The sequence below is a fragment of the Brachyhypopomus gauderio genome, unplaced genomic scaffold, assembly GCF_052324685.1.
Source record: "Brachyhypopomus gauderio isolate BG-103 unplaced genomic scaffold, BGAUD_0.2 sc40, whole genome shotgun sequence".
Classification (NCBI taxonomy): Eukaryota; Metazoa; Chordata; class Actinopteri; order Gymnotiformes; family Hypopomidae; genus Brachyhypopomus; species Brachyhypopomus gauderio.
This window is the reverse complement of record NW_027506868.1, coordinates 534072-557763: the sequence shown is the minus strand read 5'-3', so window position 1 is coordinate 557763 and position 23692 is coordinate 534072. Positions and strand designations below refer to the sequence as shown.

General features: G+C 40.2%; 3 protein-coding genes across 6 annotated transcripts in view; 2 read left to right on the top strand and 1 right to left on the bottom strand.

Annotated features, from left to right (window-relative positions):
* Positions 1 to 1316, top strand: part of gtf2f2b (general transcription factor IIF, polypeptide 2b) — a 31714-nt gene extending 30398 nt beyond the window's left edge. Inside the window, exon 8 of the mRNA XM_076985380.1 lies at positions 1023 to 1316. Coding sequence (XP_076841495.1) covers positions 1023 to 1061 — 39 coding nt within the window. The 3' untranslated portion in view covers positions 1062 to 1316. The remainder of the gene's footprint in view (positions 1 to 1022) is intronic.
* Positions 1317 to 1679: 363 nt separating this feature from the next.
* On the bottom strand, positions 1680 to 15318 carry vgll3 (vestigial-like family member 3). Of its 3 annotated transcripts, none has more exons than XR_013123041.1 (5): positions 6641 to 6979; positions 5628 to 5970; positions 5021 to 5521; positions 4413 to 4791; positions 1680 to 2190 (listed from the first exon to the last, which is right to left on the bottom strand). XR_013123041.1 is itself a non-coding variant. In XM_076985377.1 (5 exons), exons 2-5 carry the CDS (start codon positions 6752 to 6754, stop codon positions 4751 to 4753), a joined length of 999 nt encoding a protein of 332 aa, XP_076841492.1. In that variant the 5' UTR covers positions 6755 to 6831; positions 15184 to 15318; the 3' UTR covers positions 3882 to 4750. The 3 variants fall into 3 exon arrangements, 2 of the variants coding, with proteins under 2 accessions (XP_076841492.1, XP_076841491.1); XM_076985377.1 differs by lacking the exon at positions 1680 to 2190 and adding an exon at positions 15184 to 15318 and having other exon boundaries at positions 3882 to 4791; positions 6641 to 6831; XM_076985376.1 differs by lacking the exon at positions 1680 to 2190 and having other exon boundaries at positions 3882 to 4791.
* On the top strand, positions 13568 to 23432 carry chmp2ba (charged multivesicular body protein 2Ba). Of its 2 annotated transcripts, none has more exons than XM_076985383.1 (6): positions 13568 to 13839; positions 17462 to 17553; positions 19839 to 20033; positions 21337 to 21439; positions 21695 to 21789; positions 22035 to 23432. In XM_076985383.1, exons 1-6 carry the CDS (start codon positions 13806 to 13808, stop codon positions 22131 to 22133), a joined length of 618 nt encoding a protein of 205 aa, XP_076841498.1. In that variant the 5' UTR covers positions 13568 to 13805; the 3' UTR covers positions 22134 to 23432. The 2 variants fall into 2 exon arrangements, with proteins under 2 accessions (XP_076841498.1, XP_076841497.1); XM_076985382.1 differs by lacking the exon at positions 21695 to 21789 and adding an exon at positions 21557 to 21663 and having other exon boundaries at positions 13588 to 13839; positions 22035 to 23429.
* Positions 23433 to 23692: the final 260 nt, after the last annotated feature.

The following is a 23692-nucleotide window of genomic DNA, read 5'->3' as shown; positions in this document are numbered from 1 at the left end:
AAAATCTCCCTATATCTCCATCTACACTCCATCCACAGCCCATATTAAGTACACTGAGGCAAGCCACTGTCCTGAAATAATAAATATTTGATAGTATCATTAGACTTTTATTGCCGGGCATGAAAAAGAGGAAACTGAACTGTCACTGAAAGCCAGGAATGTGCTCTCATTACGCAGTGGGTGGGCAACTGGTCTGCAGGTGGAGAGAGAGACCGAAGCATAAGTCTGATTATAAACATTCATCAGCACTGTGGCCTGAGACCATGTTAGAACTGAGACCATGTTATAACTCATGTTTCACTTTGATTTACTGACATGCCAGTTGTCATTTTTTCCACTAACCACATGCCTGAGCTGCTCATCCAACAGTGCTGGGTACATTCATTTATTTTTATTCCGCAGGAAATGCTATATTGTGCTAACACAGATTAAACAGAATCTAATGTCTGAGACCTTGGACACTCTTACATTTTGTTTCAATTAAAACCAGTCAATCTTTAATCTTCAGTTGATACATCACTTGGTGCAGGAATCTGCACTACTCTACCCAACAGTCTGTTTTAACTTAGTTAAGTAATTAGTGGTCAGGTGGTGCTGAAACCACAGGGCTCCAATCAAAAGACATGTGCAGTTAAATAAAACCACCGTGCTACATTTAACCCAGCTTACATGGGTGTTGACATGTATTGGCTGAAGAAAATGGACCCTGCCTTTAATATCCAAACAGAACCAGTATGCAGTGTTTCATCTCCCACAGATTGCATGAGGAAAGCAAATTAGTCAGAATTATTCTTCCAAATTGGAAGCGAAATTGGCATGTGAATGTTAGGGGCGGGGCAGGGGTGGGCAGACTTTATGATTGCCATATGGACTTGAACATTGCTCAAAAAACAGTGTGTGTGTGTGTAGTGAAAGAGAAAGAGTGCGTGTAGTGAAACTCTAGTGGCTATGTTTATGCATTCTCTTGTTCAGGCAGCTGGCACTGTGTTGCTGTTAGACTAATTATCTGCTCAATTACGCAGGAATGGTGGTGGGCATTGAAGAAGAGAGGAACGCTGTGACATCGGGACGTGTGCCTTCCCACCCTGGAAGATGGTTCAGGACCCCTAGGATAATCCCCCTTTGTAGGGTCCAGCACGTCGTGCCCCTGACTGAAGTGATGGTGGAACTGTACACTTTACACACGCAGACCAGAAGCAATGAAGTGATTTCTAAAACTGAAGAGCACTTTATTTCACTTTATTGAAAGTTTCCATCTCAGGAACTTCAGGACATGATGGACATTTACTCAAATGTACTCATTTACACTCTTTTAACCCCTTTAATACAATGCAATTGTAAACACATATACAGATTTATGTCATTCGATGTTTCTTGAAGATTGTGCATTGTATTAAAATCTTTAACTACATTATTCTATACATTATTCTACGGAATTATTCTATACATTTTATTTGATCTTTTCAAAATCTGGAATTCAAAATCTGATACTGACTTTATTTATATGATCGCTTCATATGGTAAAGAAGTTTAAAACAAGTTATTTCATTTTAATACTTTTCAATTTACTCAGCAGCCCAGCTCTGCAAACTAATGTAAAATTAACAGACATACACAAACTTTAGCTTCTTGACAAAGACCAAAACAATTGCCTTATTTTAGATGAAGCGGTCTTAGCACATTCTTGTCACTAATGTCTGTGGTTGCTTTCTGACATCAAATATATGTATCAGAAATATCACTCAGTATTGTGTCTTCCTGTTTACTATTAGCAGTAATCACATATTCACTTTTACACAAGTAGTGGACCTGTTTTAGGCTCTGTCCTGCCCTGAGTCAGCTGGTAGGTCTGGAAGTGCCTGCAGTGTGTCCAAAGGATATCAGTAGGAGCCCTGACATAATTAGCATACAAGTGCACTTACTGTTAATGCAGGAGCTACACGGCGAGTGCTGTGATTGGTGTGTTGCAGGAGGAGCCGCATGTTTCCAGTGGCTGATTTCCTGAGGGAGGGTCTGAGCCTGGAGAGCAGGATCAGGGGGAGATAACTGGGTTTCCTTTCATGTGTGCTACTGAGACAGTCCTGGAGAACGTGGAGTCTCCTCTGTGTGTTACTGACAGTCCTGGAGCACGTGAAGTCTCCTCTCTTAGTAGAGCTGGTGCTCCCAGTGATGCCACAGTGCCACTTCATCCTAGCGCACAATAAAAAGGACCAGGAGAGGATTTTTTTAAGCATGACATTTTTATATACTCTCAAGTCAAAAACAGATATTTTCAATGCATAAAACAGTGATATAAGAACAACGGGGAGGACTTTTCACTAACCATTTCACGTATAGACAAGCTTTAGTTTTATTTTGCAGTTTTAATGTTCGATGCATCATATTTGTTCTGCCTAAGACTTGGGCTATAGAACTGATTATTAACGTTTGTTTACAGTCTTTCTGAGAACGATCGTCATAATCCGATATCCCAACAGCTCACTCCAGATGTGCAATCGAAATGACTAGTCCATCCAGAGTCTTAATATGCCAGAGTACCATGCTTGGAAACTCTAACTTGCAACCCAGCACGCTACGCCTCCTGTTCGGAGAACACAAGTGGCTCCTGCATTATCATGGAGTGTGCTGCTGCAAATGGGACACACATTCACGCCTGTTTATTTCTCTCTGATGGAGATGAAGACAGCAGGTCACCTGTCTGCCTCGTTTGTGCTCCATGTCAGTCAGGCCCACTTGAGAAGCTCTCGTTTTACTTCCTTTAGATGGCGAACCTCGTGTTCTCAGCATGGCAAGACTTATATAATCAAGAGTAGCAATTAGCAGAGGCCCAGTGCAGCATATCACTATGCTATGAGTGGCATATTCCATCCACTAGAACACAATCATAGTCATTATTCAAGATGTGTCATTTTATTTCAATGACCAACCTTGCAAAGTTATTTAATGCTCTAAGCAGGCGAGTATTTCTGAGGGGTTTTGGTGAAACAATCAGTGATAGATTCAGATAAATGTCCTGAGAGACCCTGTAACAGGTTCCTATAACACTAAAGTATTTTCTTATTCAAAATGCATTATCTGAATGTAGTAGGCAACTCAATCTAATGTGCATAAAATACACATCATATCTAAATTTTAAACATGAACTGGGTGGGTCACAACCATGTCTAGTATTGTCAGTTTATTAATCATTATCAATTTAGAGGGCATGTTTGTTTGCTAATAAGGCACAGTAGTTCTGTAAGTTATCATAGGAATGTTAGGGGGTCAGTACTCACACCTGGCCAGAGACTGCAATACTCATCCTCATTCCCAACACATCCTGGTTAGACCCAACAGCTGTCTGTTCGGATGAAAATAATACATATTCTGGCACTAGGGCTCCCCTCAAAATATTTAAAGCTGCAGTCTTCCAAAATAATATCCAGTTTCACACCAGAGCACACATTGTGCGATCTTTGAATTCTTAGGCTGACTTTTGGTCATTCCTCAGAAGCAGAAGATCACATTCCTCTGCTTCCCCTAAGCCTGCGTATGGAGTCCACAGGCATGTTTGCTCTGCATAGAGTCTTAACACTTGACATTTGCTCACTGCCATTTTGATTTGGACATCTTAGTTAAACAGGAAGTGCATTGCTTGTTTGACATTAAAGGCAATGTGCATTGCCATGTCTCTGGATGCACAGAGCTTTGAGATGCTTCTCAATGTTTGTGGTTTTGTGGAAAAAAAAAGTGGTTGTCCTGCTGGATTTGAATGGAATGACATTATTCCTTCTGGGATTCTTAGTGGTCTCTGTGTTTTCCCAAAATTGGTCAAAACTCTGTCAGACTTGGTATAAACTAAAAATCGTTTAGAGGATATTTCAAAGCCATAAACCACCTCATAATTTACTTACAATTTATTCATTTTGGTTACATCAAATCATAAAATAATTTAGTATTCCAAACACAGTGAGAATGACATCTTTGACTGATTACTGACGATAGTTTGACCAAATACTGACAGTCACTATGCTTGTATTGGCCAGTATGTCAAATTAACCTAAAATATTTGCCAATAGAACTTAGCAATTTATTTTAACAATTGCATTTTATCAAACATCAAACCCAACATAACAAAACAATAAATTTACACTTTGGTAGAAACAGTTTGCACAAACTCACAAACATTCATAAATCTGTAGATCACAAAACAAAATATATTAAAGTAAATAAAAGCTTCTTTTGAATAAGGCTGCTACTCAAACATTCACACATTTAGATGCATATAACCAGAGAACGGCCCTTAAATGTACCAAAACAGGCAGTTCATTGAACAGAACCAGTGGGAGATACAAAAGAGGACATAAAAGCTCTTAAATATCAGCCACGAAATAAGAAAAATTCAATGATTTACAAAAATTAGGAAAATATACCTCTTAGATGCCATATATGTAAGTGGCTTCCTTAATTGTAGTTCCTCTGAGTGCTCTTTAAAGTCCAGGCAGATGAGCACTCCAGGTGAGATCATTAATGACTCTCTGATCCCCAGACACAATCACCCAAACAGGACGCTTTACTTTTACAGAATGGCTGCTGCTCTCAGAATTCATTTGTGTGCTCGTCTCATTCATGGAGACAAAGTTTCCATTCCTGAGTCTCTTCCCAGGATATCTGAAAGTTTTCCAGGGAGAGATTCCACAGTGGGAGTCTGGATCTTCTCTTATGCCACAGCTGCTCGGAGGCTGTGTGTCAGCAGCAGGTATTCTCTATTTCAGAACCAGACACTGGCTTTGGCTTTCTCTTGATCCAGTGCTGTTGGACAAAAAAATTGAGCATTGTGTAGTTTGTACACTTAGGATAGCCTTAGGAGACTAAGATCAATAGATAGATTGATAGATATGAGATAGTCGATAGATATGAGATAGTAGATAGATATGAGATAGTAGATAGATATGAGCGCAAATAAGTTTAAATGTGGAGTCTCCTCATCTGTATTCAGCAACTGTGTTGATTTTATTAGATGAGTTCCTGCTACTCTTACCTGTATCGTAGATATCCACCGTCCCATGAAACACTGCTGGCCAGCTGGAGGCTGCGGGGCCACTGGGCTCCAGTTCCGTCTTCAGCCCCTCTGCACTGGTGGAGGTGCTACAGGAGGCCCGCACGCGTGGAAGCAGGAGGGGGTTGAATCGAGGGTCCAGGGTGGTGCTGTGGCTGTGGTGGAGCATCGCATGGGTGTGGGTGTGGGGGTGGGGCTGGCGGGGGTGCACGTGAGGGTACATCTCATGGACGTGAGAGTAACCGGTACCACCCTGGCTGCCCAGGCTGTAGGGCCAGTTGTCGGTGAGGCCAGACGAAGAGGGAAGCCCAGGCTGGGTGACGCTGCCACTCCAGATACCAGCGTCCGTGCTGTGGAAGGCAGCGGTGTGGGAGAAGTCGCTGTGAACAGTGGTGATGCACGGGCTGATCTGGGACGGGTAACTGCTGCTCCACAGAGAGGAGGGCGAGGAGCTACACTGACCTTCAGAGAGGGAGCCCCCATCTGAAAACCACAAGGAAGCAGTTCATCACTAAACTGGATTTGTATGTGTAAATATAGCATATATGTGTTTTTTTTTAAGTAATTTAGAAGGTTGTCGTGGCGATACCTTTCCATAGTGCTCCAGAGGAGAGTCTGTTGCCCTTTGTATCGTTGGTGAAGGCACTCGGTTGGCTGAGAGCGCGGGAAAAGTGCTCGTCCACCACATCCTCGATGTCACCGTGGAAATACGTGAAGAGCACACACCTGGAGCTCAGGTACTCTGCCTCCGCTGGTTGCATCTCCTTACACCTTGCCTCCTCTGCACCACCCGGCCCCTCCTCTGCACCACCCGGCCCCTCCGCCCTTGGCATCTTGGGACAGCCCCTGGGCTTCTCAGCTTGCCTGCTGTGGCCCCCGTAGGGAGGCACATCAACGCAGTCCTGCATCCTGCTGTAGGCAGCAAACCTTTTCTGCACACAGACATGAAGTACAGAAGCTGATGGAGAAGAAGTTGGGGTTTTAAAAAGTATGCTGCCCCCACATTTATGACCTCATGTTGGACTATAAATAAATATTTGAGGATTCTCATTCTGAATCACTGGGCCTGCTGCGTGTACCTGACACCTCAGTGGTTTGCTCTGCGCACTGTAGTGTAGTGCAGCATCGCTGAGCTCAAACTCAGTGCTGATGCAGTATCTGATATCTGGAGGTGAGGTGTTACACGTGAAAGACTGCAGGTCCTTACCATCATTAATTTGTTGGATTATCTTATGTGCTGCAAAGCTTGAGTTCTTGATGTATAAATAATTATACCTTAGAAAATAATAATTCGAATATAATAATTCGATTGTTTGTATTGGCAATCATGGTGATACAGTAATCTTGACTAATTTCACTCCAACTTGATGCACATCTGGTCTTACATTTATCATTAAACGAGGCTACGTTTAAAAAAAACAAAAATTACAAACAAACGCATGAGAATTATCGGGTAGTTCATCCACATCCGTCCCCAGTTAATTAGAAACTCATGAAAGCCTCTTCATTTTTTTTCAGTTTTAACTACTTATAAGCTGCTGTCGCAGGTTTCCAGATACACGGCACGTTATATAACAGCTGAGGTTGTAGGAGCGCACCTACCTGCTGCTGATGATGATGGTGATAATAAGCCGCTTTATAAGCTGTGGCTGCCGCCGTCGATGGCAAGTAATGATGAGCTCCATAATTGCGATACATAACATCCAGACAGCTCATGTCAGGGCAGGAACGGCTCTGAATCGGCTCCTCAGTGAGAAAGACTGGCGTCCGTCATCTTTAGTCTCTTTATAAACCTACGCGTGGACAAAAGCGCTGCAGTTTGTAAAGGAAAATATTAGCATAAAAAAGTGTCCCCATCGAGGCTTTAGCACACACAGCCCATAGATCAAAATAAAGGAATAAACCCAAGTCACTCTCTAAAGACTCGCTAAAGTTGTCGATGCGTCACTGATTGGATGGAAGTTTAGTGCGAAGCGCGCTGATTGGAGGATGTGAAAAGAGTCACGCCCATTTCAGGTCCGGGTTAGAGAATTTATGGCCAGTGATTCATTTGGCCCCGAGGAAACGACTGATGTGAAGTAATAGTAGCCTACATTATAGTACATTATAGTACATTACAGTACATTATAGTACATTATAGTACGTTATAGTTTGTCTCTGTCAATTAGAATGATGAAGCGTGATATAGGCTACTGCGACAGGATACTCTATGGCATGTATATTTTAGATGTATATGTATAAATGTTTATTCTGTTTGCATGTTGCTGTTGATACCTGCTGCTGGTTATACTATTCTGAATTGAGCTGAGTAAGATTCAATTGAGTAAGATTAATTTGAGTAAGATTACGTTGAGAAAGATTATATTCTATCATTCCTATATTATTATGCATTATGTTATACTTATTATTATGCATCTTATTGTATTCTTAGGCTTGTCAGCTGCCAGCAACGTACTAAGGAACAATTTGTTTACCTTCCCCATTAGTGTACTGTGTTTTGAAATAATTTTGGATCAGGAATTTTGAATTTGCTGCCACCTGCTGTAGACACTCGGTACCTAATGGCCAATTTAATGCATCAGAAGCAATCTGACTATCAAACCTCAAAATCCTTTCATATAACATTCAGATGTTAAGATGTAGACCAAACCAATAAACAGTTCTGTCTAACAGTTCTATGACGTTTGAAAATTGTGCTCCTGTGTGATAAAAGGTAATTAAAATCTGATATTCATTTTGCCTGCAAACAATTATGTTTGTGATTATGATTATGATTATGGATCTAAATATCTGAAGCTAGATTGTACCGATGTAATAGTAAAGTACAGTAAAGTGCAGGCACATTGTTCTTCTACAACAGTATAGAACTGTATAGAAAACAAAGTGTTGTTTGTGAAGTTATGTATTTTTCTTATGAAGCTTAGATCTCCGCTGCTCTGATGTTTATTACGGTTTGTTTATTCAACTATAATGGCAATGCACACCACAGATGGAGATGTGAATAATTCAGTTTGTATTCTGTTATAGCATTTCTGTTTTATATGGACAATTTAGGGCACAGTCACCGATGGAGAGGCTGTGGGAGACTAATGCACACACACACACACACACACACACACACACACACACACACACACACACACACACACACACACACACACACACACACACACCGCCTTTCTCTGTTTTAGCCACCTGCATATGAGTTTCTGAAGATGTAAACACACCTAGAAAAGCTTAACATGTTGTTACTTGAAACACTAGCACAGAGAGCCCTGCAGTTTATATGCTAACAGTATATTTTAGTTGGAGACAAAAGTTACTAATGATACTAAATATAAAAATTTGGCTTTACTATATATTTTCATTTCAACAGTTAAATCTACATTTTATTTCTACAAAAATTAACTACTTAGAATATTAGTGCCACGTCAGTTCAAGCTCTCCACTGTCTGCAGCTCAAAGGTGCAAACCTGCACTGACAAGTTGATGTATTAGTGTGTATATTATATACATGTATTTTATATATATGGGGCAGTCATGGTCCTGTGGTAGGTAACTGGTCTTGTGACCGGAGGGTTATGGGTCTGATTCCCAGGTCTGAGGTGCCCTTGAGCAAGGCACGTAACCCCAACTGCTCCCCGGGTGCCGGGCTAGGGCTGCCCACCGCTCTGGGCACGTGTGCACCACATCCCCCTAGTAATCACTAGTGTATGTGTGTGTGTGTGTGTGTGTGTGCGTGTGTGCGTGCGTGTGTGTGTGTGTGTGTGTGTGTGTGTGTGTGTGTGTGTGTGTGTGTGTGTGTGTTCTAACTGCACAGATGGATAAAAAGCAGAGGACAAAAAATCACAATTGACAAGTATGGCACATTTACATTATATTACATATCAAAATGCCATCACATCAGTTTAAACCTTCATGTGGGAAATGAGTCTGAGGAAGAAGGTTAAGGGCATCAACCTCAAATTAAATACTAATTAGTGCCTCCTGCTTTGTTCTCAACAGTTATGGCAGTTTATGTCTTGCATTACTGTTACAAATTCTTCATGTCTGTATCTGAAGCATCATGTTGTTTTATGACATTACCACAATCCTACATGTAGCAGAAAAGGTGTCCACAGACTTATGAATATAGCAGATCTTCTGTAGACTACTGTACATTAATAAAGGGGAAGTTCATACAAATTACACACATAAAACGTACTACACACATTATACAATATTTGTTTTATTAATTTTTTAAAATTAAAATTTACATGAACAGAAAAAGATCACAGAAAGATACTCTGGGTTGGATGGAGATATGGATGGATGGAGATATGGATGGATGAAGATATGGGTGCACTGCTCTCTCCTATTTTGGGTGGTGACACTACCCTGCCTCTCCTCCAGGTGGCAGACACACGTGGAGAGCAATCCTGAACACTCAACTACATCTCCTTAACACACACTCAAGCCTCATCTCCTGAAGGCAAAATTAATGTTCTCTAGATTTAATTGAGTTGAGGACAGACATTTTGTTTTGTGATTGTTCAGCACGAGTATTTTAGTCATCTTAATTGCTAATTATGATGAGCCCATTGTGTACACACCTGCATGCCAGTGTGTTGTGGGAATTAATTATGCACCTGGTTTTAGAGGCTTTCAGTTCACCACTTCAGTCTCAACACCTGTGTGGCAAGTATAAATGTTATCTGAACAGACCCAGAGCACACAGATGACATGTCAGCTCGGAGCAATGAAAGTGTGATTCATCAAAACATCTAGCAATAAAAATCACATAACAATGTTGTCTTAAGTGATGTTATTGCTAAACAAATCTGCAGTATGTTCTGTGAATAGATGCGTTGCAAGCCTGAATTAGTGCTGTGTATGGACAATGCTTATATATTTAAATCCAGAATTCAAATGCTTTGCACGCCTGAGTTAGTGCTGTGTATTGAAAATTCTTATATATTTCAGTCCAGAGTTCAGTATGCTTTGCATGTATCAGTTAGAGCTGTGAATGGATTATGCTTATATAATTCAATCCAAAATTCAGTACGCTTCGCATGCCTGAGTTAGTGCTGTGTATGTACAATGCTTATATATTTCAGTGCAGAATTCAGTATGATCCGCATGCCTGTCCATCCACTCGATTTCTGTGCTCTTTCATACTATCCCAAGCATAAAGTGTGACAAACCAAACCAGTTATTTAAACAGTTGGAAAAAGACATTGCCCTATTTTTTTCTTGTATGAAGACTTGCTGGAGTAGTGTCTCGTGTACAGAGCTTGTATGTGATTATAAAATATTGCTCCCACCAAGAAGTGCAATTTAATGGTGGTATGAAAAAGAAAATTAAATCTTCCCCAGAACGAAGCGTCGTCCCCATCCGTCCTCCAACATCTTGCAGCAGTTATTCTACGACATCTGTAGAGCTGAGGGTTTAATCAACCATAAAGTGACAAAGAATATAATATCTCGGTGAGAATTAAAATCCTATTTCCAGGAAAATCGGATGTTAATAGAACGATCAATAAGCATGTCTTCCCACAGTCGTCTTCTTAATATACTTAATTGTCCTACTGTTTCAGTAATTACATTGTCATGCCAACACTGAATCCTAAATCTGAGTTTTAATTGCATGTGTGACTCATGAAAGGAAGCTCATTTTAGTGTGCATGGCCACCATGGAGAATGTCCAGACACCAAAGCTTATTATGTTAATTGTTCACCTCTATTTTTTCGCATGTACATTTTCCCCAGTATATCAGGGACATCTTTAATGCTGAGTCCATGCATGAACACCAGATAATTAGGTATTTCTGTTTTTTGTAAATGTCATCATTTTGAAAATGTGAAGATTGTGGAGAGGGCAAAATAGCACAAATTCATCTCCAGTAAATGAGTTGATAGAAATTCAAAAGTACTGATAGCCATACTCATCTGTTCTTTTGCATACCAATGAAAATATTTAAGGCCCAAGAAAAGCTCAGCTGGAAAGAAATATTAATTACAAATCCTTAATTACTGATCATGTTCTTCTTATGTTTAGTGTAATCGTGAATTTATAGCAGTGAAAACTGCTGCTGTTATCAGATCTGCATATTTACAGTCTAATTAACTGACTCTGTATGTATTCTGTAGAGAGCAGACAGTGAAAGACTCTTGGTACCTTGAAATCCAAGGAACTTTATTAAAAAACGACTACTGCTCTTTTCAAGTTATGTTCGCAAGAAATTTTAAACATGAGAATATGATGTGCTGCAACAGTCATACGAGCAGTCAAGAGGGGATGTAGATCATACTCCCCAACTCTGCTTATCGGACTGTAATTAAATGACATGTATTAATGGCACACAGTGGTAGCAAGTGAGGTGTCCCAGTCATAAGCAAAGTCTGCCTGGAATTCTCTTAATGTCCCTTCTTGAAGGACATCTCCCTATGCCCTTCTAAGTTTAATCATTCTAATTCCCCATGCAAATAGCATTCATTTGCCTCAGTTGAGTAATTCTGGTTTCTATTTAACCCTGGGGCTGTGGTCACCTGGGGAAGACCTGGCAATTACAAATGTTCTAACCTATCTCATGTGTTGTTGGCTGTTGGCTATCGCTGACAGTGCTGGGTAAGTGAAGAGAGGAGACGTAAGGCTGGACAGTGATGAGAGTCCTGAACTTCACAAAGCTAACATTTGATTAAAGCACAAAGTCTAAATTATCCATGCGTAAGATGTATTTTCACAAAGCTGATTCACTGATGGGTCATTGTAGCCTGCATGAAAATTTCTTGTGGATAATATTGTGATTACGCTTGTGTGTACACTGATGTGCACGTGTGTGTGTCTGCATATAACTGCAACTCAACAGGGGTGATGATCTTTCATTATTCGATGCTCTTGTGTGGTACGCTGCAGGATACACCAGGGCCACATTCATCCCTGCATGGGCAGATGGAGCAGAGTCAGTCTCTCTGTATATTAGCTCCCTGCCTGTGGTCATGACCACTCAAGCATAGCACATTTATCATTGCAAAGATGTGGCCACTTAATCAATTTGATGGGGACCTAGATATGTTCATCCCAGTTTACACATTACCAAGTGTCTTATGCTCTCCGGTCAAAAGAGAGCAGGTATGAACTTAAGTCTAACTACAAGTATGAAATTATACAACTTATTCCTATTAAGGGCACAGTATTTCTCAGGTACATAAACAAGCAGGGAAATTTCCCTAAATAAATGGAAAAAATTCTGATTTCTACTAATCAGAAATGATCAGCAGAAATGACTGATATGCTTTGGGTACAAATATCCATTTTGGTGACCATCAACAGCTGGATATGGGATGTAATTTTGTTTACACAAAAATATTTCACAGATGCTAATGATACTAGCTCTACAACAGAAACAGCTCATGACTTAATTTCACAGTTGAAATGTCTTATTTCACTGCATTGCTGCATAGTTAGCACTTTACTACCGCTTGTCTCTTAGCCTTGGGCCATACGATGAGAAGAGAAATAGAGATGAGGGCTTTTAAACGTGTCTCTGTGGGAGTTCTTCAAGAACACACCGTCCGCTTGCTTCAATATGTGATGTAGATTTTTAATATACTTTAAAGCCTGCCTCAATGGAAAATGAAATTGTAGTTTGGTTTCATTATTGCCATGTAGAACAGGTCTGTGTGCTTGGGGCAAGACTGATTACCACTGGGCTTATTATCATTATGAGAACATTTAGTGCCAGTCCCTGTTGCCAACCTTGCTGATTATATGAAAACATCTCCCTAATAACCTTACCAAGAATAATGCCCCAGGATGGCCAATTTTGTCCATAGAGAGAGACCATAAACTGCTGGAGGCTACACATCTACTGTCCCTCCCAAAGTCACCCAGCATTGCTCCTCTCCTCTCCTCTAACCTCCTCCCCTCCCCTCTTCCCGCCTCTCTCCTCCCCTCCTTTCCTCTCCTCTCCTCTCCTCTCACTCCATTCTGGGGCGCTGGCTCAGTAAACCTCTATTCTCATTTTCCACGTCTCACTTTTCAAATTAACTCGATTGAATTTACATTTAAGGTCAGAACTTTTGACTGAATGCATGGTTCAAGTTGCTGATCATATTTACATTATAAATGAAAACGATATGGTGAAATATATGTTAAGCATAAAGTTGTTTTAGAAATATGATTTTGACTTTTACATTTTTTAAGACTGATGTACTGATAGAACAGAGATGTTTGGCAAAAAAAAATCTAGTGCTTTTTCAGATATCAATCAATCAATCAATCAAATTTTATTTATATAGCGCTTTTTACAACAGTTGTTGTCACAAAGCAGCTTTACAAATGTCCGAGTCCTAGCCCCCAGTGAGCAAACCAAGGGTGACAGTGGCAAGGAAAAACTCCCTAAGGGCATGAGGAAGAAACCTTGAAAGGAACCAAGACTCAGGGGGGAACCCATCCTCCTCTGGTCACCATGACAACAATTAGATGTCTTTTTTTTTTTGTAAATATCTTATTTCTCATTCTAAGGAGCTAGAATAAAGCATTATACGCTGCACACACAAAGGTCGTGTGGGTGCTTGTTGAGAGCCCTTCAGCGCCCACTAGAGGACTAGGCAGAAACATCACCATCATGGTGACGTCTAAGCCATAAAGGAGTCAGTGCGGTCATGTGCTGCCAAAGTCACTTCACACTCCATAACAAACAAGCAAATCAAGACTTTTGAATAGACAGGTAATTCAATTAAGAGCAAATTCGTTATAAAGTCTTAAAGTATTGGCCGAGTCATCATGGCATCGCTGTTTAAGAAGAAGACTGTTGACGGTAAGATGCTTTTTCATGATTCATTGTAACGACGACTTAGTGTATTCGCGTCTTAGCTGCTCTAACTTGGAGATGGTTGATCAGAGCTGTAACATATGATGGTTTATCAGAACTGTAACATATGATGGTTTATCAGAGCTGTAACATATGATGGTTTATCAGACCTGTAACATATGATGGTTTATCAGACCTGTAACATATGATGGTTTATCAGAGCTGTAACATATTCATGTCAGTGGTTTATTCATGTCAGACCTGTAACGGGTGTGCTGGGTTAATGTTAACGTGAACAAGCAGACAGCAGGTTATACCACTTTTGGCAACTTTTACATTAGGTTGTAGTTTCTCCCTGAAATATCATGATGCCGGCTAACGTTAGCTGTCCAGACGACTATTTACCTATGAAAAAAGGAAAAATGTGACGGATCAAGTACAAGTTTACAGCTAAGTTCTTTGGATAGAAAGCTTAACTAGCAGCCACATCACCCTAGTGTGTAATTCAGCGAGATGTTTTTGACTTTAGTTTATTTTAGATACACTCCCCCAGGTTATAGTTATCTGTAATCATCAATGTTATGAAATCATTCATATTATTGAAATATTATAAAGGATGTTGATCGTCCTAGAACTCGCCTGATGAACTGTTTTGTCAGTTTCTCGAATTTAAAAGTAAAGGGTTACGGAATTCGACACATAAAAAGTAAATACTATGTATTTAGGTTTAGTAATAGTCTAAGTGAACTAAGCGGTGTCCTTCAGCTCTACTAACAGTAGGTGTGAACCACAGCACGACTGGAGCCACACTAAGTGCTCACCTACATTATTTATGTCCAGATTGTAAATGCCTGTCCTTCACTGTAGTGTAAGATCCCTTTAATATGTTTGTGTCCTTCACTGTAGTGGTGTAAGATCCCTTTAATATGTTTGTGGTAGCAGGCCACCTTTTTGCACTGTTTCTAATTTCTTTTTTTTTTTATACTCTTCACAATCTATACATTATGCTGATATTTGTGTTAGAAATCCAGCACACATCAGCACACTGAAACATGACAGAACAGCTTACAACCAAGCATTGATAATTAATGTCTGGGTCTATAGTTATTGACTACACTGTAACTTAGATTATAAGCTATGCATGTTACACACATTACAGTATATTTTCCTTACATAAGCTAAAGTACATTTTCCCCTCACCATCATTGATTTAAAGTATAGCTCAGAAGTATATAATGTATATAGGATTCAAAGTATTTTGGTAGTCAATTTTGTTGGTACTGTTTGCAAAAAAAAAATATTTTGTTATTGTTAATTACATAAACACAATGAAACTGTGGTGTTACTTACGTTTTGGTTGTATTCTTATATCATTGCTCTTCTGGCCTATTGGACCTTTCGGCGTCTGTTTCTCAGGTCCAGGTGCCAAGTGACACACCCGTATTATGAAGTATCGTCTAGATTAGCCACTTTGACATGGCACAGTTGGTTTAGCTCCTAGACCTGTGTAGACAGCATCCCTCCCTTTATAAATACGTTTCGGAATACGTCATCTTTTACGTAGTGTATGAAAGTAGTTAGCTTACTATTTAAGGGGGACAACTTTAGTGACCTTTTAGACTAAATAGCTTATTTTAGATTTTTTTATGTAGAAAATGAAGAATCTTTCATTTATCATACTGTTGTATTGATTTTTTTTTTTAGATTTGTCCACATACATTTTTTATATTTGTGTCTTGTTCAGGTTTTCACTTTCTTGATGTTTTTTAAAGCTACTATTTTCTTCATTATTGTACATTTTACTTTTATTTTTTGGAAGCATACCTTTTATCTTGCTTTTGCCTACTCCTTCATTTTGCATTCATTTCTTTTTCTGATTTTTTTTTTCATTCTCTTCTCTATTGTCATGTTTATTTATTTATTGTTAGTAATGGACACTTCGAGGTGATCAGTGTAATCCTGGGAACACATTTTCCACCAGTGCTTAGCCTTGCTTATATTGTTCACCACCACTGCCCAAATGGTGACTAGCTTCTCACGCTGAGGAACTTCTAACATGATACGACTGGCATGCATGAGAATCATCTATCTGCCTGTAGTCTTGGAGACTAACATCCTTATAGGCAGTGGGGCTTCCTTTAAGCGTGTTCTTCCTTATCTCAGATTCACTGTAGGCGATTTTCTGACACAGAATAACCTTCTTTTTTTAAAATTATTATTAATATTATTATTTTTTGGTGTGAAGGTTTATCAATGGGCAAAAGTGATTTGATCTAGAAGAGAAATACGATTGTTCAACCCTTTGTTCCTAACCATAGCTACCCTCATATAAAAATGCTCTGATTACATTGCTGTCATCTAATGCTATCTAATGATTTACCTTACAGTGTTTGTCTGCTTGTTTTTGATCAGCTTTATCTTTAAATTTAAAAATCTGATCTGGATTTTTTTATACCTGAGTGAAGATTTTCTGCCATGTTGCAAAAAGCAGGACTCTTCATGTAGAGACGCCACTGTCTGCTGTTATGCTCCTGAGCTGGTGTGAACCTGGCCAGTTGTCCCATTTTTATACGCTGAAATGGCGGGGAGCCTTCGCAGTTCAAATGATACTTGAATTACTGCATTTCTTTCAGCAAAATGTTGAAGAAATGCTGTAGATTTGAAACATCGCGCATGTCTAGGGAATGCTGAGTTTGTGGTTTGTGTCTAGAGTGCGAGGTTAAATCAAAGCTTGGTGCCCTGGAGCTGTGCTGTAACCCAGGCACCAGAGCAACTACGGATCAGCCTGACTGATGATAATACCACCACATTCGTGTCTAGTCCCACATATACTGGTTTTCATCAAGGTCTGAACATGTATGTACACAAGGACTATTGGCACGTGATGGGTAAATGTCTCCCTCTTCCCTCTGGACAGCATGGAGTAACAACTAGTAAACAAATAATCAGGATTTAATTTCAGTTTCATCCTGTGGAATAATTTTATATTTATAGTCATGAATTGGTATTGCATTAATTAATAGAATACCCTTTTTCATATAAATTTAGTAATGGACAATATGTGGTTGAGTAATTGGACAGTGATAACATTCTGTCTTTGTAATTAACATGTTCCTGTGAATAAATAGACCAGGGCTGCTGTGTGATGACATGCTCATGCATCTTACAATCACAACAGATACACAGGCTGCAAAGCACTGTGACATGTGCATGATATTTTTCTCTTGGGAGGTTTGTACACTGCCCATGTAATAGCTGACTCTGTACCCCTTCTGCTGGATACAATCTATAGACATCCCCTTTATATGTATAAGTGTATATGACATATGTAAGATAAATGCAGACATACCACCTTTTTACCCCCTTTTACCTTCATATGTGAAAGTTTTAAACTTTAGTCTTAGTCTGAAAAGTAGTTGAAGTAGAATACTTTCTTGTTTTGGGGAGTTTGGGGTCTTCTTTCAGCATTGCATAAGTTGTATTACATTAATTGGCTTAGTGGCCCACATATTGGTCTTTGCTTGTATTAGGCCTAGAGAGTGCTGCTCGGAGATTCAGCTCAGTGAGCTGTGCCTGGATTTTCCACACAGTTTTATGACATGTTCTTTCTCACCCTGTCTCGTCACAGATGTCATCAAAGAGCAAACCAAAGAGCTGAGAGGAACCCAGAGACAGATCACCAGAGACCGTGCTGCTCTGGAGAGAGAGGAGAAGCAGATAGTAAGTGGGATTGAAAACGCAGACGCACATTTCCTAAACCAATATTCAAATACAAAACATTAAACATCTGTGGACTCAAGTTCTGTCTGGTGCAGTTGAAAATCATTGCCCAAACACAGCAAGAATGAACCAGTGAGCCAGTCAGTGAGCCTCATTTATTCCTGTGCCATTTGATGTCTGTGTTTTGGTTTCATAAATAAGTAGAGTAAAGTGTCTAATTGGCTCTAAGAGGAAGGATGTGCTCGCTGTAACACCTGAGGCTGTGAGGAGAGAGAGATTCTCCTACAGCCTCCACCTATCACAACCTTCACCATCTCCTTATCCACCTTTAATCATTAAAGAAAGAAACTCGAGTCCCTCTGGTTTTTAAGTAAACAAGAAAAGGTGAATATAATTACCTCCTAGGAGGCTCCTTCTTACCTTGCAGATATGTTTTATTATAATTAGGCAAGCGGTTATTGCAGGGTTGAGGGGGGTTTCAGAAAGTTAAGCATTCTGCAGGTCCAATACAAAGTTTGCAGTGGTGTGTAGCCTACTTTACTTTTGCAGTGCTTAAGTGCCTTTCAGCCTATAAAATGGAGTAGGTGATCCCGAAAACATTCGCCTGTAAGTCTCCAAGCCGCCTTGTAACTGACACAGCAATACAGCAGGGCCAGCGCGGGGGGGGGTTTGCATAGCCCCCCAAATTGTGTCTTTGCCCCCCCAAGCACAATGCAAGCAACGGCTATTTTTTAAATTGTCTCTGAAACAATCACAAAAATGCATTTTGCTTTACAGCATGAAGATATTTCCTTGCTTATTTCTGATTGGCTCTTTGAGTCATATAAAAATCGGCAGACTGCCCCAAACAGTTCGGTTTCGTTTGTTCTGTTAGTGTGAGCGAGAGGCAGGTATACTGGTAAACACTCTTCTGAGTTTAAACTGACTTCCACATGGGAATATTTGCTTAACTGTGGTTTTTCGTTGCTTTAATGTTACTTGCCTCTTACATAGGTGTTGCTTAAATTATTTTATTAGCCGTTAGCGGTTAGGCTAACTTGGTTCTCCTAAAACTGCACGACCGGCGGAAGCGTTTATACTATTCACATTCTGTGCAGTGTTGTCCGAAACAATATGTGGTAGTATAAAGAAACACCCCTCAAAAACAGGGGAAGGAACGTTTTACCTGACGAATTTTAATGTTGCTTTGTGTTTCAGATTTGAAAAGTGCTGGAATTTAGGCTAATACTTGAAATTGTAATTACTTTGTTTCACAACAAATAGCTGTCTGACTGAACAGTTCTCTTGTATTACATTAACAAATACGAGCCTCTTGAAAATGTGATAAAAAAGGGAATTATTTCGGATCATTTCGAGTATATGTATAAATATTTAACTTCATTAAGTTTAACGTGCTGGGAAATATTGAAATGGACCTTGAAAGTGATGTACAAGTGCTTAAATTCCACCTTATAAAGGTGTATGAACCCTGCAAACATGACTTTGTTCATTGCGCTGAAGCGCGGCACGCACGAGGCCCTCGCGCATGGGCGGATCCACCGCGATTACGTCATTTTCGCAGCGCGGACTCTCGCGACGCGTCAAGTATAAACCAGGCTTAAACCTAGCTTTAGCTGACTGTGCCCTTTCCCCCGCGCAATCCATTACGGCTCATGGTTTAAAAGGATTCCTCACCATCACAGCCAGTATTGTTATACTGTGCATAAATATTGCATTGTACCAGTACGTTTCATAACATAAATAAAAACTTGAATACTTTACCAGATGTTTCACCATTAAAGTGCAGTAGATAAGAACAAAAAGTGAATGTTTTACCATTACAGGCTCTTGAGGATGGGTTTGGCAAACTAGCTAATGTGGTGAAGATGGTGTCAGGCTAAATTTGTCCTGTGCTTCTTCTAAGATGCGTTATAAGCAGTTTTGTTCATTATTTAGGAGCCCATATAGAGGACTGTGCTAATGGGCTTGCCTAGTTTCCAGTAAGCTAATTGTGTAGTGGTGTCCCAGGGGAGCTCACCATCATCTTCAGCATTAGCCTGCAGAGCCCATGGACTCCTGCTGGGCTGCTATCATTCACTTACCAAAGTAAAGACAACAGGCCTGTGGGCCTAAACCAGGGAGCAGACTGCAGGTTTCTGTGGAGCATCGTTGGAAATCGCTGTTGGAGATGCAACATCAGTGCAGGACATGATTCCACGCTGTAAACAATGAGCAAAAATATCAGAGGGACTTCAGCATTTCTGGTCACAGTCTAACATTCTTATTCAAACTTTCTTTCTCGACAGGAAATGGAAATCAAGAAGATGGCCAAGACCGGCAATCGAGAAGCCTGCAAGATCCTGGCCAAGCAGCTGGTGCAGGTCCGCAAGCAGAAGAACCGCACCTATGCAGTGAGCTCCAAGGTCACCTCCATGTCCACGCAGACCAAGGTCATGAACTCTCAGATGAAGATGGCTGGCGCCATGTCTACCACAGCCAAGGTGAGAGCGTCACGCTGTTGGTGGTTTGGACCCACAAGACATCTCGGAAACCTCCTGCTCCTCCCTCGACTTTTTACTGGTTATTACTGGTTTAACTTCAGAAAAAGTGCTTGCAAAGCACAAATGACTTCAAAAGAATGCTTAAGCAGGTGGTGGTAATTAGCAGGTTGTGGGGTTGCTTCTTAAGTGCTTCTTTAATTTTTTTATTTTTTTATTCTGTGCTCCGCAGAATGTTAAGAGTCTCTTTGTGTGGACCTGCACTGTTGTCGCCATTCCTGCTTATTTAAAGATCTTCTGTGATATTCTAAATTAAATGTGAAATCTGACCCTAGATTTGGACCAATTAAATAAATGAGCAAATCAATAATTCAATCAGTTATTTATTCTGTATTCACAAGGGTGAATCTAGTATTGTAAGTTATAAGTATCCTCATTTTAATATGAATGGTAATAGAATTATAACTCTTATACTCAGTCACACACATGATTGTTATATTTGAAATTAATTTTGAATTAGGTGAATTAATTTTGCATAATGATGAAGCCTGAGGCAGGATCACCACTCATAAATATCCATATTTTTCTGCTGAGATGTATATATACTGCCAAAAGGGGGGGAGCATGGTATATTTTGTTATTCTGCCATTAACATCCTTCATCCCTAAATAATCTACAGCCAACACTACAGGTTGGCAGACATGCTCCAAAATGCAAATGCTATCTAACTGAAATCAGTTACCAGATGTAGTCAAACAGTCAGCCAAGGGCACACGCACGCGCACACACACACACACACACACACACACACACACACACACACACACGCGCACACACGCGCACACACACACTCAGCTCAGTGTCTTTGTATCAGAACCTGGTTTCTCACCATATCAGAAAGGAGGATATTAATATTTCCTCATCTGGTTGCTGATATCTTGGGAGTTGTAGTCTTGCAGCTAAGGCTTTGTGGAGGATCTGCTGTCACAGACGAGCCGTAATGAGACTGACACAGGCGGTTTGTGTAAATAATTCTCTCTAATCAAATGGGGACCTTTCCTGTTTTGACTACTGTGTCCTACTGTTGGGAACCCAGAGGGCCATTAAAAAGCCTGCATGCAGCTAGACCTGATTTTCTATGTGCTGTGCTTCCTGCATATCTCCAGATTTATGTTCAGCTGTGTTCAGAGTGTCATGATGAGGTGTGGACGGGGCCAGTGTGTACAGTTTCTTCCCACTCTTATCACATGACACCCTGGTTTGCCTGTGTGCACCAGATTTATTACCTGGGTTATATGTCTCTCAGACTATGCAGGCCGTCAATAAAAAAATGGATCCAAAGAAGACTTTGATGACAATGCAGGACTTCCAAAAAGAGAACATGAAGATGGAAATGACGGAAGACATGAGTGAGTTCATGAGCTGTCTGCTCATCCTAAAGTCTTAGTCATATTTTAGGTGGGAGAATCCAGCGTGCAGATTATTTGTCATGGTAGTAATTCGAGATATTTATTTTTCATTATTAGTCAACGACACACTAGATGAAATCTTTGAAGAATCAGGTGATGAAGAGGAATCTCAGGACATTGTCAACCAAGTGCTGGATGAGATTGGCATCGAAATCTCTGGAAAGGTAAAACACTAACTGATCTCTGTCTTTGTAGCACCTCCAGAACTAGTCAGCCAGAGCATGCAGCCAAGCCCAAGTTTGATGGAAGTGATCATTCAGGCAGATGCTTGGCTGTTGGCATTGCCATTGGTTAGTGTCTCGCCCCTCTGGCTAGCATGTTTAACTCAGAAACAGATGTGTAATGTGTTCCCTTGAGGCCAAACGTAGCCTTGATTTCACTATTCTTCTGTGTGCTGCCTCCCTTTGTTCCTGTTTCATACAATAAGAAGCGATTATGTTTTCTTTGAGCACCACTCTAGTCTTAGACTGTAGGCCTGAGAGCAGGTTGGTGTCCTGCTGTTACTACACTGAATTGTTCCACTGGTTTCGTGCAGATGGTGAGAGCCCCTGCAGCCGGAAAGAGTCGGGTGAAGGCCCCCACCATCTCCAACGAGGACATTGAGAGGCAGCTGAAGGCCCTGGGAGTAGACTAAAGCCCCCCCCACACCTGCGTTCCCACCACCACCATGCCCCCTTTACTGGCAGAGACACGGGGGCTGCGAATAACCTAATGATGTCAAAATGTGATTATGATGCAGTCTGTAAGACTCACTTACTGTAATGATCTTAAATGCACACAGTAGTTTTGGGACTGAGTGAATGCTCCAGGGCTCAGAGAACGGACCAGTCAGGATTTTCTAGACTAGAGAAGAGCGTGATGGCAGAATATGGGAGTTTCTTAAGCTGCACCACTCTTTAAAAAATAATTACCCTTCAGTGCACTGAAAGATAATTCACCACTAAATATACTGTGGTCTTATCATTTAAGGCTTTAATGTGAAGCTCTGGCAGCATAGAACAACTTTTAAATGTACGACACACATTGCATTATGGGTTTTGTGTACATAATACTAAGTTTCTGGTAAAGCATTTTTCAGTGGCCATTTGCATTACTTGCATGTGTGTTTCCATGGTGATGGGGCTTATAAACACTGTTTACTGATGAATTGATCATGTCACTTTTCTTGATGCCTCTAGGTTCTGTAAGGTACTGCTTATGGCCATAACATCTTGCATGAAATGCAAGACCTTTCTTGAATGCCATTGTGAAAAATGGTCTCCATGTTTAAATTTTTGACACACTGGTTGTTCAGCAATTTGGGGTATCATTGACAAATGTTTATAATTAACAGCCAAACTGAAACAAATTTAGATAATGCACAATGGCCACTGATGTGCAAGCATCCTGTCTGGGGAGTTCACGCTGTAGCTCACCTGGAAGACATTTCAGAGATGTGTCGGTGCTAGTTCATTAATTATGTAGTCTAAAGTTTACTTAAAAACTTCATATTTCAGGTGTCATTATCAGAGCCTTACCTACATATGCAAACTAATTATGCTAATCTGTTACTGAGCTGAGAACCAAACCATCATGGTTCAAGTCGAATGGTGTGTTGAGTTGTAAAATGGCCAGTGAAATACAAGGAGGAAAATTGGTCACTACTAGTGAAGTGAGTATCCGGATGTGTAGTAGTACTCTTACTTTTGAATCATACTGTCTCCATTATTATACTTGAAATGTAAAGGATGAACACACTAACCTCATTATGTTCTGGTGTAATCACAGCCAGATTGGAAGCAATACATTTGATCCATCTTTGTTTTTAACCTGATCATTGTGGGATTCTCAGTTGGTTTTAATATAATTTTTTCTCTAACTTATCAAGTATGTATGAGAATGTACAGTTTTATGGGTCAATTTGGTTTTGTAATGAATAAAGATTTTTCATATCTGGTAAAGTGCTCCATGGGTAATAGCTGGTTGATATAGTTAAGTGCTTTCAGTCATTCTTTAAGAGAGAAGCCAGTGCCTCACAGACCAAGTGCCACATTGGCCTTTCACTCCATATACCATTTCATTAAAGTACAGTTAATTGTTCTTAATGATAAGTAAACATAATTTTTACATGAGGTCTTAATGAGTTTTTAGGGAATTTCAGTGAAATCCATTTTGAAACAATTCCTTGAGGAAGCATAACTGCTTTAAATTTTA

Bases quoted from the DNA above. Each gene is read 5' to 3' on its own strand.
- vgll3 (XM_076985377.1), bottom strand. From the start codon at position 6,754: ATGAGCTGTCTGGATGTTATGTATCGCAATTATGGAGCTCATCATTAC. The intron at 5,971-6,640 runs GTAGGTGCGCTC...GTCTGTGTGCAG, and splicing joins ACCATCATCATCAGCAGCAG to AAAAGGTTTGCTGCCTACAG. The intron at 4,792-5,020 runs GTAAGAGTAGCA...TTTGTCCAACAG, and splicing joins GGTGGATATCTACGATACAG to CACTGGATCAAGAGAAAGCC.
- chmp2ba (XM_076985382.1), top strand. From the start codon at position 13,806: ATGGCATCGCTGTTTAAGAAGAAGACTGTTGACG. The intron at 20,034-21,336 runs GTGAGAGCGTCA...TATGTCTCTCAG, and splicing joins CCATGTCTACCACAGCCAAG to ACTATGCAGGCCGTCAATAA. The intron at 21,440-21,556 runs GTGAGTTCATGA...TTTCATTATTAG, and splicing joins GGAAATGACGGAAGACATGA to TCAACGACACACTAGATGAA.